The 15050-nt window shown below is 48.6% G+C and overlaps 1 protein-coding gene across 3 annotated transcripts in view; it reads right to left on the bottom strand.

Annotated features, from left to right (window-relative positions):
- Nucleotides 1-15050, bottom strand: part of LOC115073293 (WD repeat-containing protein 62-like) — a 128284-nt gene that overhangs the window by 42049 nt on the left and 71185 nt on the right. For all 3 annotated transcript variants that reach the window (XM_029571601.1, XM_029571599.1, XM_029571600.1), the window contains exons 19-22: nucleotides 13141-13254; nucleotides 12575-12687; nucleotides 5779-5831; nucleotides 5409-5672 (exon numbers count right to left, since the gene is read on the bottom strand). In XM_029571601.1, coding sequence (XP_029427461.1) covers nucleotides 5409-5672; nucleotides 5779-5831; nucleotides 12575-12687; nucleotides 13141-13254 — 544 coding nt within the window. The remainder of the gene's footprint in view (nucleotides 1-5408; nucleotides 5673-5778; nucleotides 5832-12574; nucleotides 12688-13140; nucleotides 13255-15050) is intronic.

The following is a 15050-nucleotide window of genomic DNA, read 5'->3' as shown; positions in this document are numbered from 1 at the left end:
ACTGCCCTCTTTTCCAACCGACTGATTGACCAGGATACTTCCATAATCTACCACTGACCTTGGGCCACCCCTTCTTGACAAACTGTCCCCCAACCTCTGAGTCTGTCATCTGTGGTCACTACCACCCAGATTGGAATCTCCACAGCTCCACTCCTCTCTAAACAGTCGCAAAAGCCACCCAAAGAAACTGAACGTGGATCCCCTCTGAAGTGGCAAAAGAAGCCGAAACTCAGAGCAGATTTCAATGGGACAAAAGAGCCCTCTGTAGAGGCCACATATGAGCAAATGCCCATGGAACTAACTCCAGCACAGATGCCATAGAACCCAGGACCTGCAAATAATCCCGGCCAAAAACAAGAAGAGGGTCTGCTTGCGCTGTGGCTCGAAGAGAAACCTGCGGGCAGGGCCGGTGGAAACACTAGGCCTGGGCCGCCACGAGCAGTGGTATCCCGAGGGGAGCCAATGCCCTCGGATGCAGGGAGGCTCATGCAGCGCTGCGATAGGCAGATCGGCATGGCCGTGGTGAGGATCACCTCACCACGGCCCAAAGAAAAAGATTGCATTTAAACGCGCTGATGCTCCTCCTCCTTCCTGCCTGTGCGGCCCCGGAAGTGAACGTTGCTGGAGCCGCATGGGCAGAGAAGCAGCGCTTACGGGCCGCGGCGAATCCCAAGTCGCAACGGCCCGAGAAGAGGAAGAGGCCCGGTAGCAGGGCCGCCGTGGCCCGAGAAGATCAGGGCCGCTGCAGAGCCCATTCTGCGGCAATCCGCGAAGAGGAGGCCCAGAAGTGAGAGTGGGAACGGATCTGCACTGCCCTTGGCGGGCCTACCTTCGCGCCCTGGACAGACTCCCCCGACCGGACTCAGACGGCCCTTCACTGCCCTGCACACAACTAGCGCACATCCTGTTGTGCGAGCGCCGAACCGCACGCGCGACAAGCCGAGCCTCGCGGCATTTTCCGTTGGCCGCCCCCCTGCTAACACCAAACAAGGAGCACAACCGCGATCAAACTAAGGCAACGGAGAGCCGGCGCACAGAGAGAATAACAAACGATGGTCCACTTCTACTTAGTAAATTTTTTTTTTTTTTTTTTTTTTTAACTTGCTGGCGCTGGTCGCGGTGCTGGGCTCCTGCTCCAGTATGGGGTGAGTGAACTGGGCTCCCCGGTGTCACCCCCGATGCTGCTAACCCGCCACGGCCGGGTCCTCAACCCTTAGCAGCTGCCTCAACCAGGGAAGGATGACTCCCTCAGGATCTTCCACTCCCCCTGGAGACTCTCACGGCCAGGATCTGACTGCAAACTTCAGTCTCTTCTTTCTTCTCCTGTTTCTTCCTTTTCTGTCTTTTTTTTTTTTAAACAAACCCTGACTAACTAACCACCAACTATACTCCTGTGGATCCCAGAGGCTGTGGCTTTGCACCTGTACCAACTGCTGGAGACAGAGTAAGACTGAGAGGCTGTGGGTGGCACTCTGCTATATGTGGCTGAGCCAGTCAAATCTTGCTCTGTCTCCATCTGCTGGTGCGGAGGCAAAACCCAGGTGTCTGGACTGATCCGGGTACGTACAGGGAACTCCAGTTTCCGATCCTGGATATCCTTCAAAAGGGCCACACCTGCCACCAGGATGTTCCTCTTCTTAGTAACAGCAGAAACCACCGCATCCACTTTGGGAATCTTCCACGACTCCTGCTGATCCAGCAAGGGATATAACAGCCATAGATCTGGCTACCTTCAGGCCTGCTTCTGGAGATCCCTACTCCCGATCCACTAACTTCACCTTCTTAAGCAATGGAAAGGCATTAGGGGGGCTCCATAACCGCTCCAGGAGCAGGTTTACCCCATTATCCGAATCCTCCTGTGAGATCTTGATCCCCAGCTCATCCAGCACTTGGGGAATTAGCAGGCCCAGCTCCTCCCTACAGAACAGATGGACCACCCAAGGATTGGCATCATCCGCGATCGGAACCTCGTCCGGATCCAACACATCAACAGGATCCCCATCTGGATCCCACATTGGATCCACCAACATGCTAATAGGGTCCTTGCCTGGATCCACCTGACTTCCCTGCAACTGATCCAGATCATGTGTCCAATCTGACATGTCTTCCTTCGCCACGGATCATCTGAGCCCCAAAGACCACAGGATCCCTCTGGACTTATGGAGCAGAAAGACAAAATACTTTGAAAAAGCTTTCTGATCCGAAGAAGGGTCCAGGTCCCCCTCGCATCTTCCCTTCCACTGCCACCAGCGGATTCTTGCTCTGCAGGAAACAGCATGGGAGGGGAGTCCTGAGGCTCTGACTCTCAGCATGTGCAAAATGGTCCCCGGCTTCTCAGATTCCTCCCCCCCCCCCCTCAAGTGGGGACCTCAGAATAGGCCCAGCTGACCTAGTTCTCCTGCCGCTCCCCCATGGGTCCCAGAGAGGTCCCAGCCTCTCCGGAGACACATTCCCAGCAAAATGCAGTTGAATCGAGGAGAGCCCACCTTGAACCACAGTCGTGAAACTTAGCTGCGCAGGAAGCGGCATGCTGGCATGATCAGGCCTAAAAATAGCCCCTACTGATGCGAAGAGAGAACAGCACTGTCCGGCACAGAAACAACCCCCTGGACTCTGAGGAAAGAATTTGGCCACCACCCCCCTCCGCACCCTTACCTGCCTCGCATCAGAGAACTAATTCAGCTGCTCAATCTGCCTCAGCCCTGCTTTGCCGCTCTTCCTGGGTTGTTTTCTTTTAAACTTAAGGACACACAGAGCCTCGAGTTGCTCGTTTATATCTCACTCGAGTACTCAGTCTCAAATGCAGATTCAACTTTCTGGAATTCTCTACCCCCTTGAGCTTCGTCAGTGTGACTCAGCTAAGAACTTCAGAGGGTTGTTCAAAACATTCTTCTTATTTAAGCTTTGCTAAGTTATTTCTTATTTTAAAAAAATGTCTGATTTTATTATATTTTAGTTTTGATTTTATTATGCTTTTTGTATTTATTTTATTTGTTTTATATCTGAACAAGCCGTTAAGCCCGTTAAAACGGGCTACATCCCTCTGTCTCTCACCTCCCCCTCTTTCTCTCTCCCCTCACTCTTCACCACCCCCTCCCTCACCCACTCCTCCCCACCCTCCCTCTCCTATCACTCAGTCCCTCCCTCCCACTCAGTCTCACTCACTCCCTCCCCCCTCTCTCCCTCCCTCTCACTCCCTCCGTCCTCTCCCTCAGTCCCACTCCCTCCCTCTCTCTCCTCAGTCCACTCCCTCCTCCTCCTCTCCTCAGTCCCACTTCCCTCCCTCCTCTTCCCTCAGTCCCACTCCCTCCCTCCCTCTCTCCTCACTTAGTCCCACTCCTCCCTCCCTCTCTCTCACTTAGTCCCACCCTCCCTCAAAGTCCCCTCCCCCTCACTCAATCCCTCCCTCCCACTAATGTCACTCCCTCCCCCCTTCCCTCTCAATCCCTCCCTCCCCCTCAGTCCTAACTCCCTCCCCCCTCCCTCTCCCTCCCTCAGTCCCACTCCCTCCCTCCCTACAGTCCCACTCCCTCCCTCTCTCAGTCCCCCCTCTCACTCTCTCAGTCCCCCCCTCTCCCTCTCACTCAGTCCCTCTCCCTCTCACTCAGTCCCTCTCCCTCTCACTCAGTCCCTCTCCTCTCACTCAGTCCCTCCCCCCCACTCAGTCCCTCCCTCCCACTCAGTCTCTCCGTCCCTCCCTCTCTCTCCGTCCCTCCCTCTCTCTCCGTCCCTCCCTCTCTCTCCGTCCCTCCCTCTCTCTCCGTCCCTCCCTCTCTCTCTCTTCTCCCTCCCTCGCTACCGCCCGCTGTCGCCGCTACCGCCGTCGCCGCCCGCTGCCGGTACCGCCGCCCGCTGCTGCCACTGGACGCCGCCATTTTTTTTTCTTTCTGAAGCTGCCTCAGAGCGACGTGCTCGCCTGCACATGCGCGGTAGAGCTGGTCTCTACTGCGCATTTGCGGGCCGTCGGTCACAGGCCATTTATAAGGTAGATTGTCTTATTGCAATTACGTAAGTTATGTTCATCGCCTAGACGGATTTTTTGAGTTAGGCGATTCATAATCCACTCCATGATTCCTCCACCTGGCTATGTACTCAACTTCATATATATCAACCCAACAGGAGCCTTAGCTCCATGCACAAAAAAGTCTTACAAGTGCCCAGAATAAGAGTAACAAGACTTGATAATCCGCGCAGACGTGCCTTTTTGGTCGCTGGTCCTCTAATTAGGAATTCGATTCCGGGTGATTTAAAACAGATTACCAACTATAAAGAATTTAAAAAGAATTTAAAAAAAAACTTTTCTTTTTCTATTGCTTTTGACAACTCCCTGGTGTCTTAAATCAAATCTCTTTTTCGTATTGGCATATACGCTTTGGTTACCCTGTATTCTACATTAATTGCCCTGCACTAGATGGCCTTAGTCTTATTTTTAACCTCCATGGTTATTTTTAAATATTGTGTTTTTAACCTTCTCAATTCTTTATCACTGTTTGTGAATTTCAAATTATATTATGTATGTAAACCATTTCGATCTACATGTCTGTAAAAGCGGTATATAGTCATTTCTAAATAAATAAATCTCAATAAATGTAAATACTTCCCTGCTTCCAAGGTTGCCAGGGACCCAGAGGGAGTGAGGAAACCAGGACTCTCAGCCCCCCTCCCCCATGATAAGGGCTGAGCCAGAACAGGGAACTCCAACTCCCCCCCCCCCCCCCCCGCCTGCCCTGCTCTACCCAAGGGATGCCCATGAAGGAACCTAACCTCAGGGAGCCAAAATCTCATTTTCTTTTTGAAATTCCAGACTGCAGATTTGCACCTCTACCATCTGCTGGAGACAGAAATATTGAGGGACTGCAGGTGGCACTCTTGATTATGTAGCAGTGCCTCAAAGTTTTGTTCTCCGTCCCCACCTGCTGGTAGGGATGCATAAACCCACTTGTCTGGACTGATCTGAGGTACGAACAGGAACTGCCTATTTGGGATCCTGCTAGGTACTTGTGACCTGGATTGGCCACTGTTGGATACTAGGCTTGATGGACCCTCAGTCTGACCCAGTATGGCATTTCCTATAATGCATTTAATGAGGGGGAGGGAGAAGGGGAGGAGGGGAAATGATAAAACTAGGACTGGATGAGCCCAACCCTTTGAACATGGAGCTGCATGCTACTGCACCGGGTAAAGAGGGGTATTAGAAACTTCAGTGCAGGGAGATCAGAAATCATGGGTCAAGGAATGTACCCCCCCCTTTGTTATGTTGGTAAGGTGCAGTACCATACCAACATAAAACAAAGAAAGACTGGTCAATGTTAGTCAACATCAATCCCCTTGATGGTCCATTTCGAGACTTTTGGTTGCAGCCAGGTGAAAAGAAATTAGAAAGCACTTTAATGAGCAATTACACTGACCTCTAAAAGAAGACTTTCAAAATTTGTGGTGTTAATAATCCTCTTTATCTGTTGGAAATCTTCCTGTCTCTTTCCTGATGTGTGCTCCATGCTTGGGCTTGGAGTGTTGCCAGGGCTTGGAGTGTCACAGCAAGTTTGGTATTTGGCATTCAAAACCGTTTTGATAGCCTGTTCATCAGCATGCTCAGCCCACCGCCCTTGAGGCCGGTATTCTTTCCGGGAGCTGGGCACCACACCATCATGGATATCCGTGCCATCTCCCACCTGGAGAAGATATGCCACCAGAGGTCCATTAACAGATTCTAGTTATACCAGAATGATCCCATAAAAAGTTTCCCCTTTACTACTTGTTATGCTGACAGTGCCTTACCAGTCTTCTTGCCCATAGAGGTAGCCTTCCATTAGTAAGGAGGAGTGTAGGATCTAACAAAGTAAAATAAGAATGGTCAGATTAAAATCCCAAATACAACCACAGCAGGCAGAATTATCTGCATGTTTTTGTACTGGGAAATCTATTATGCAATGTAAACAAATCTGCAAGGAAGGGGGAAAATAAAACAAACTAAGAGTCAAAAGAACTCCTAGGAAGATGAGCATGTCCTATGAGAAATTAATCTCATGCTACAAGAATGCTCATAGTTCTACCAGTTCTGGAGAGACCACATGTGATGACCTGTTTTATCTCCAAAGCTCACATGCATCTGGATAATTCCAGTGCTAGTCTAGAACACACAAGTTGCTTTCCTGTAATAAGGATGTGCAGCCATTTGAAACATTTCCTATATCATTTCATGTTTTGAAACAATGATAAAACACAAAAAGTTTGTCATTTAACATGTGTTGTTTATAGCATGCACTATAACCAAATTAATGAAATAAGAAGGAAACAAAGGATTTTTTTGCATGCCGCCCTTAATCTGTGACAGGAGTTTTCTGAAGAGAGCAATTCACTCACACAAGTTGGCCACATGACTGTGCTCAGCACCAGAGACATTTCTTTCAAAGCTTTCTAAAATGGCCTAAAAGCTTTTATCATGCATGCATGGTGTTGCCATGCTACTGCTACCTCATAACCACACTGTTCGCTCAGTACCAACACCACAGCTTTGACTGTGGAAGGGTTTGTGTGACTGGTGAATCGTCTTCACAAAATAACTGTTACAGGTAAGCAAACTCTGCTTTCTCAAAAGACAAGCAGTTCCAAATAGACACAAAGCAAAATTGTTTACTTGTAACAGGTGTTCTCTGAAAATGGCAGGATAACCATTTACACATGCTGGTGAAATCACCCAATGGTGCAAACTTAGAACATATCCCAGAGTCTTCTAAAAAAGTCTGGAAAAACATTTTTGGGCATGCATGGAAATTCTTGCGTACTTGCCATCTCAGAGTCCCCTCGGTCTTATTAGCTTTTTTTTTTTTTTTTTAACCTGCATTCTGGAAATTTATGTTTTTTTTGTTTTGTTTTGTTTTTGTTTTTTTAGCTAAAAGATTGTTTGGAGATTTCCTCCCAGGAGGTTGGCAGGTCCTGGTGGGACCAACCCTCCCGATACGGAGGTGAACAAGGACCCTTGTATAAACTGTTCTTTCACCATTGGGGGTAGACAGCTCTTGGGAGCCAGTTCCCCCTCCCCCAGGGGAACTTGCAGAGCCTGTTCTTCACCTACAGGGAAGTAGGTAAAGAAAATTAGGTCCTACCTCTGATAATTTGTTCCGGTAGTACCAAGGATCAGTCCAGACTCCTGGGTTTTGCCTCTGCACCAGCAGATGGAGACAGAGCAAGATTTGACTGGCTCTGCCATATATACCAGGGTGCCACCCACAGTCAGCCAGTATTACGCAATGTCAAAGCAGAATGATTCCCAAACCAGACTATATATAGGAAATGCAACCTAACCTATAGATCACTGACCCAAACAACAAAACCAGACCCGTAAACGAGGGTACGAACAGCAGAAAAATTCGCAGATCAGAGGACAACAAATAGAAGTAGTGGACTCTCCCCAACCTTTATGCATACAGTGGGCAGGACTCTGGCTGATCTTTGGTACTACAGGAATGAAAATTATCGGAGGTAAGACCTAATTTTCTTTTCCCTGCACATATCAGATCAGTCCATACTTCTGGGATGTACCAGAGCTTGCACCTACGGGGGATGGGATCTGGAGAGGCCCGCTCTCAACACGCCTACTCTGAAATTTCCCCCACTCGGATCTTGGACATAGAGTCTGTAATGTCGCACAAAAGCAAGCAACATCTTCCAAGTTGCTGCCCTACAAATCTCTTGCGGGGAAAACTGATGACACTCAGCCCAGGAAGCCACCTGGGAGCGAGTGGAATGTGCCTTAAGCCCTACCGGCAAAGGCCTACCACCAAGTAAATATGCAGAATTTATGGCCTCTTTCAGCCACCGGGTGATTGTGGTCTTGGAGGCCATATTACCCTGCTTTGGCCCATTCCAGAGAACAAAGAGATGATCAGAGACTCTAAAAGTGTTGGTAACTTCCAGATAACGCAGAGGTACCCTCTGAACATCCGATTTTCTCAAATCCTTCGAAAGAGGATCCAACCTATCCAGATCGAAAAATGAGGGAAGTTCCACCGACTGATTCAAATGAAAAGAGGACACCACTTTCGGAAGAAAAGATGGTACCGTCTGTAAACTAACTCCGGAATCAGAGATCCTCAAGAAAGGTTCCCTGCAGGATAACGCCTGTAGTTCAGAGACTCGACGCGCCGAGGAAATTGCTACCAGAAACATCACTTTCAACTTGAGTTCCTTCATAGTCGCTTTCTTCAACGGCTCGAAAGGAAGCGCACACAAAGCCTTAAGAACCACATTCAAATTCCAGGATGGACACTGAGAATGCACCGGTGGTCGCAAATGCTTTGCCCCGCGAAGAAAACGAGAAACATCAGGGTGCGCTGCCAATGCAACCCCGTCTATAAAACAGAGTAAACAGCCTAGGGCTGCCACCTGCACCCGCAAGGAGCTACAGGACAAGCCCTTGGTCAAACCATCCTGGAGGAAGGCCAGAACACTGGATACCGACACCCGAGTGGGAACAATCCTAGGATCAACACACCATGACTCGAAAATCTTCCAAACCCGTACGTAAGATAGCGAAGTCGACACTTTGGGCAACCGCAGCAGAGTGGTCACAACCGCGTCCGAGTACCCTTTACCTTTTAGATGCCTCCTCTCAAACACCTTGCCACTAAACAAAAGCGATCTACCTGATCGAAACAAACGGGACCCTGATGAAAACGTTTCGGAAGGAACGGGAAGCGCAGTGGACCCTCTACCATGAGATTGAGCAGATCTGTGAACCACGGCCGACGGGGCCACTCGGGAGCTACCAGAATCACATCCGTCGGATGGTTCTCTATGCGACGAAGCACTTTGCTGATAAAGAGGCCAAGGCGGAAAGGCGGAAAGACGTACAGCAAAACCGCCGTCGGCCAGGCCAACACTAGAGCATCCACGCCCTCTGCCCGCGTCCTTGCGATAAGCAAAGAAGCGCAGAGCCTTGGTATTCTTCAGAATTGCCATCGGATCCATGCGTGGCATGCCCCGTCTGTCACGGATGAGTTGATAGGCCCTGTCCACCAGCTCCCACTCTCCGGAGTCGAGCTGATTTCAACTTAGAAAATCTACATGTTCATTGTCGACCCCTTCTATGTGGGACACAGCCATGTTGGCTAGGTGAATTTCCGCCCAGTGGACTACTCCTGATTCCACCCTGCCGATTGATGTAGGCCATTGTGGTCGTATTGTCGGATAGCACCCTTACCGACTTCCCCTGAATGAGAGGAAGGCCTGCAATGCTAGGTGCACTGCTCTGGTCTCCAGGTGATTGATCGACCGAGACTCCGCTGGAGACCAGAGTCCCTGCACTGACTTCCGCAAACAAACTGCTCCCCAACCGGAAAGACTGGCATCCGTGGTGACCACTGTCCATTCCAGAACCATCAGTGGAACACCCCTGTGCAGATTGTCCGAACACAGCCACCAAACTAGGCTGGATCGAGCAGATTTCGTCAATGGCAGGGGAAGGTAGAACTGTTCGGAAATGGGACTGCAACGGGAGAGCAGAGCCAATTGTAAGGGTTGCATGTGCGCGAATGACCACGGGACCAATTCCAGCGTTGAGGTCATGGAACCTAGCACCTGTAAGTAATCCCAGTCCGTTTGAGTATGTTGCTGTAGTAAAGCCTTTACTTGGCCCTGCAGCTTGAGACTGCGATCCAATGTAAAATAAACTCTTCCCTGACGGGTGTCTAACAAGGCTCCCAAAAATGCCAACGATTGGGAGGGGACAAGGTTACTTTTGGCCAAGTTGACCACCCAACCGAGAGACTTCAACAACTGCAGCACCCGGTGGATTGCTGATTGACAGACTTTCAGACTTCGCCCAAATCAACCAATCATCCAAGTACGGTTGCACCAGCAAGACCTCCCGGCAAAGGTGAGCTACCACTACCACCATAATCTTGGTAAATGTTCTGGGGGCCATCGCAAGACCGAATGGTAGAGCTGGAAAGTGGTAGTGTTTTCCTAGGGCGAAAAATCTCAGATATTTCCAATGGTCCGCTCTGATCCTGATGTGTAAATAGGCCTCCGTCAGGTCTAGAGAAGCCAGAAACTCTCCTGGCCGAACAGAAGCTATTTCCGATTGTAACGTCTCCATGCGAAAACGGGGGATCCGAAGGCATCTGTTGAAGCGCTTTAGATTGAGGATGGGCCGGAAGGGACCCTCCTTTTTTGGAATGACCTTGAAGCCCCTGGACTTAGAAACATGCCTTTTTGAGGCCTTGCGAGCCTTAAAGTCTCTATGCATAGCTAGAATGAAATCGGAAGAAAAAGATGAACAGGAACCCTCTGAATCCGTTCCTGTAATGTCATCTTGCCCTCCCCCTGCAGCCGCCACCGTCGGAACAAGCCTCTGAGCTGTCTGTTGAGGGGAGAGGGGGGCAGGGAATCCCCTTCCCCCCACCGCGATCGGAGCCACGATAGAAGCAGCTCCCAAAATGGCGGCTTTTCCCGCGCTCACCGGCAACGGCCTGGGAGAAGAGGCAGGCAGCTCCCCGATAGCGATCACCATTGAATTCCGCCTCACAAGCACCCCCCCTGACCGGCCACGACGTCCCTTCACCTTCAGGGATGCAGGCTGAGCACAGCCCATCCCACGAGAGGTGTGCGCGTTCAGACGCACAAGCAACGCAAGCCGGACCACGTGGCATTGGGGAGCCGGGCCGACAAGAACAAAACTGAGAAACAAATTTAAAAATACCAATCGCGCCAAATAAACTAGGGGGGAGGGGGGTTAGGATACAGAAGACCGTCCGCCGCAGCAAAAAAGCAAAGAGACCCGCTACAGAAAAACTTTTTTTTTTTCTCAGTAAGCGCAGTCTAACCTGCTTCGCTGTCCACCGACGGGTCCTGAAGCGGTCTGGCTGGGGTGAGTGATCTGGGCTCCCCGGTATCACCCCAAGCTGGGCTGCCCAAAAGGCATAGGTAGGGCCCTCGACCCTTAGCCACAGCCGCCTGCAGAACCAGGGGGGATGGTCCCCTCAGGACCTGCCAACTCCCTGGGAGGCTAAGACCGTCAGCCGGCTGTCCTTTTTCAGTTTAGTTTTTTTTTTGTTTTTTTTTTAAAACAAAGAACTTAATTCAACTAACCAAAACACTAAACTAATTCTAACCTATTTCCTTTTTTTTTTTTTTTTATTAAAGAATCAGACTGTGAGTGTTGCACCCGGACCATCTGCTGGAGACAGAGTAATACTGGCTGACTGTGGGTGGCACCCTGGTATATATGGCAGAGCCAGTCAAATCTTGCTCTGTCTCCATCTGCTGGTACGGAGGCAAAACCCAGGAGTCTGGACTGATCAGGTACGTACAGGGAATTCCTGTTGTCTGTCCTTGAAAGTTAAAAAAAAAAATATATATATATATATATTTTTTTTTAAACAGCAGGCTCTGCAAGTACTCCTTGGGGGAGTGGGAACTGGCCCCCCACGAGCTGTCTACCCCCAACGGTAGAAGGACAGTTTATACAAGGGTCCTCGTTCACCTCAGTATCAGGAAAGATGGTCCCACCAGGACCTGCCAACCTCCTGGGAGGAAATATCCAATCTTTAGCTAAAACAAAGAAAAAACAAAAAACATGTAAATTTCCAGACTGTAGGTTTTGCACCTCTACCATCTGCTGAAGAAAGAAATACTGATGGACTGCAGGTAGCACACTAGGTTATGTGGCAGCGTCAGTAAAATGTTCTGTCTCCATCTGCTAGAAGGTAGGAAAACCCAGGAGTCTGGACTGAGCTGGGTATGAATAGCAAATAAAACTTTCACCTCGGGAGCTGCCCTGCAAACTACTTCTTTACCCATCCTAACCAGGCCTCAGTTCAAAGCACAGGAAATTCTGGAGAAAAAATATTGGCAGGCTGAGGTTGGCACAGGACCCTATATGTGGTGACATCAGCACACATGTTAGTTTCTGTCTCCATCTATTGGTTGGTGTGCATTACCCTGGTATCTGGACTGATCTGGCTGGCTGAAGAGGAATGACAAAATTAAATTAGGACCAAAACCTGCCTAAGATATTAAAGTTTGTGGGTTTTTTGGGAGGAGTTTTAGATTAAAGAGTTCCAAAAAGTCATGCCACTCAGTGCCTCCCACAGATAAAAATAAAGCAAGGAAAGCAGTAGAAATGTAGCAGCATGGGAACTTCTGCGAATATGTTAAAAAAAAGTTTTAAGCCTTTCCAGAAAGCACAGGAACAAACGCCCATTCAATGCCAAGCACTGGTCAGGTAATCCACTCTTATGACTCATGGGGAACTGCTAATCTTCAGAGGGAAAAAAAAAAAAAAAGGTATGACAGCCTGCAAAAGAATCCAGAGTCTGGGCTTCTCCTGCCTCTCTCAGATACTCGCCTGAGATAGTATTGTGTTAGAGGTACATTACTCAAGACATTAACTTATGCATACTGTTCAAAATGCTCTAATCAGAATACTTTAAAGCCATGTATTGTCTATAAAATTGCATTTCTGTATACTGCTAATCTCCTCAACAAGGGCACTTTCCTATAAAATTGCAAGTTTGTTATGGGCCTTATCAAGCATGTTCTAAGTGTCACTTCATAGCTAGACACCTCATACCTGTTTCAAAGTTGGGTTTCAATGGTGTCTGCAAGGACTCTTCCTCCCTCTCATTCTTGGCCTGGTCGTCACTGAGCTTTGAGACAAATGGCACGGTAATGTATGTCTCCCTCCTAAAAAAGGCACATGGATTCTTTAGTCACTATAAAATTAGCTCTTTGCCATAAATGATGATAGTGTGCAATTGTGTTGGGGAGTACTCAAGGAGGAGGGTGGGGAGCATGGAAAATCTTGAACTGCTGCTATCCAGCTGTACCTGTTCTGGAGTGGGGCTGTGAAGTAAATGGGAAGTTAGCACTGCTGGATTGTGTGTAGCTTGCATCCATACTGTATTTGTTCAGGGATGGGGCAGTGAATGACTGCATTGCCATGCTGTACCTGCTTTGTGATGGGGTAGTGCATATCTGTGTACGGAGAAGCTTGCACTGCTGCTGCCTTTATTCTGTGGATAAACAAACTTCACTGTGCAATGCCAAGTCTACTACCCTTCTTAAAGCACTCGGATCAATGACACATTGAGTCACCTTGTCACCCAAAACACGAGTACCTTCCAGTACCAAATTTACCGGATTTCAGCAGCACCTCTCTCTGTTTTCCTCTGCTCTATCCCATTCATTCTTTCCAACTTCTGCCTCATACAGCTTCTCATTTCTGAGCCCAGACGCCACACAAATACACAGCTACATGGAAAAACAAAAAAGGTATTTATACAACAGGCAGAGCAGATATTGTATACATCAAAACAAACTGACTTGAAATATCTTTTTAGTAACCTTTAAAATGCTGCTAGTGTGGTAAAGAACTCTGAAGGCTGGCAGTTAGGCGTTACATGGACACCCCCTGCTGGTGGAGAAGGGCACTGAAGGGCTCAGGCTTTGGGCGCCCAACGCACACCAACTCCAGCCTTGGAGGTGGTGTAAAATCAATCCAGAGAAATTTTAAAAATATGGACCTCTGTTGTTCCTCCTCCTTAGTATCATTAAGACAAATTTACTGCTTGCGGTGTCGAAAAATAAATGTATATTGGCTAGATTTAAAAAAAAAAAAAGGATTCTTATGGATGCACAATTTAGACGCTCATAGCGAGGGGTGTTTAGCTATAGGGGTCTTCAGCAACCTCAGCAAAATCAGTCAAAAGCAGGATAAAAATGGATGCTCATATGGAGCACCAACTGCAATTGCGGGCGCCCGATGCATTTGAGTGCTAGGGTCACACAGTTATCCCATAGTGCATCCTTTTTTAGTCAGCCCCCTCATTTAAATACTGCATTGGGCATCCAGATGTGGTTGCATGCGCATTCGGAAATTAAGTGTCCAAAACAATGCCTGTTTTCAACGCACATATTATTGCATCAGCCCCTCTGTTTTTTCTCTCATGTGTGTCATACAAACTCCCTTTCCTTGCCACTGTTGGAAACAGATGTTCCCTGTACGTACGCGATCAGTCCAGACTGTGGGGTTATATCCCCATTCCAGCAGATGGAAGCAGAAGAAAAAAAAAAACTTGAGGCGCTCGGCATTACCCATGAGCACCCTCTGTGTCCCATCAGTATTCTTCTGTCTCTAGCAGATGAAGGTTGTTGATCCTGCGGTTCCCACATAAATTGCTATTCTTTTTCAGGGAAAGTTCGAATATTATTTTGCTTTTTTTCTTTCCCTCTCTCTTGTTTCTTTTGAATAGATCAAGTTTAAAAAAAAATCAAAACCAAAAACTTAAGTTCTCAGAACAGCGATAGGCTTAGTTTGCCTCAGTTTAATTTTGTCTGCCTTACAGCTTGATTCTGTAACTGGCTTGAGAATAGTTTCTTTTTCTCAGGTAGGTGTTTGTTTTTTCTTTTATTTTGCTCCATTCCTGGCTCTTAGGGGTGCAAGCTGGTGGTCCAGCCGCTCCCCCTACCAAAATACCGGCTCACCCGAGAGGCACTATTCCTCGGGGCTGGTAAGGCTGAGAGGCGACATTCCTCAGCTACTTAAAAAAATAAATACTAAAACTTATTTGGGCCAGTGTAGTTTTTAAAGGGAAAATTTATTTACCTCAGTTTTCTTTTCGCAGCTGACAAACTGTTTCGGTGGTTTTTCCTGTCAGCTGTTCTTCCCCTATGCCGCATGAGATGCGATGCTCCGCCTGTGGGGAGCTCGGGTCACAGCTCTCCCACGAAGGAATTTGTTCAGTTTGCCTCCCCGGAGGGGAGGGTTCTTCGAGGGTGGAAAGTCATTTAATTATGCCTCCTTCATCTCGTCTGACCTCGGGGGGGGGGGGGGGGGGGAACGGCGGCCATTTTGAATTCAGATACGACTGTGTCAGCGCATCCAGAGGGCAGTCCCGGTGCCGGTTTTCTCTCTGCCTCCACCAGTTTTAAATCCTGTGGGCCTCCCGGAAGATCTCAGCTTCGGGGACAGATTTAGGGAACAGTTTTTGTTCCCCCCCCTGCCTTTTCAGCGGATGTCATTCTCTTAATGCACAATGCTTACCTCA

Source organism: Rhinatrema bivittatum, chromosome 11 (genome assembly GCF_901001135.1).
Source record: "Rhinatrema bivittatum chromosome 11, aRhiBiv1.1, whole genome shotgun sequence".
Taxonomy (NCBI): Eukaryota; Metazoa; Chordata; class Amphibia; order Gymnophiona; family Rhinatrematidae; genus Rhinatrema; species Rhinatrema bivittatum.
Note: the sequence above shows the minus strand (reverse complement) of the source record. Positions and strands in the feature narration are given on the sequence as shown.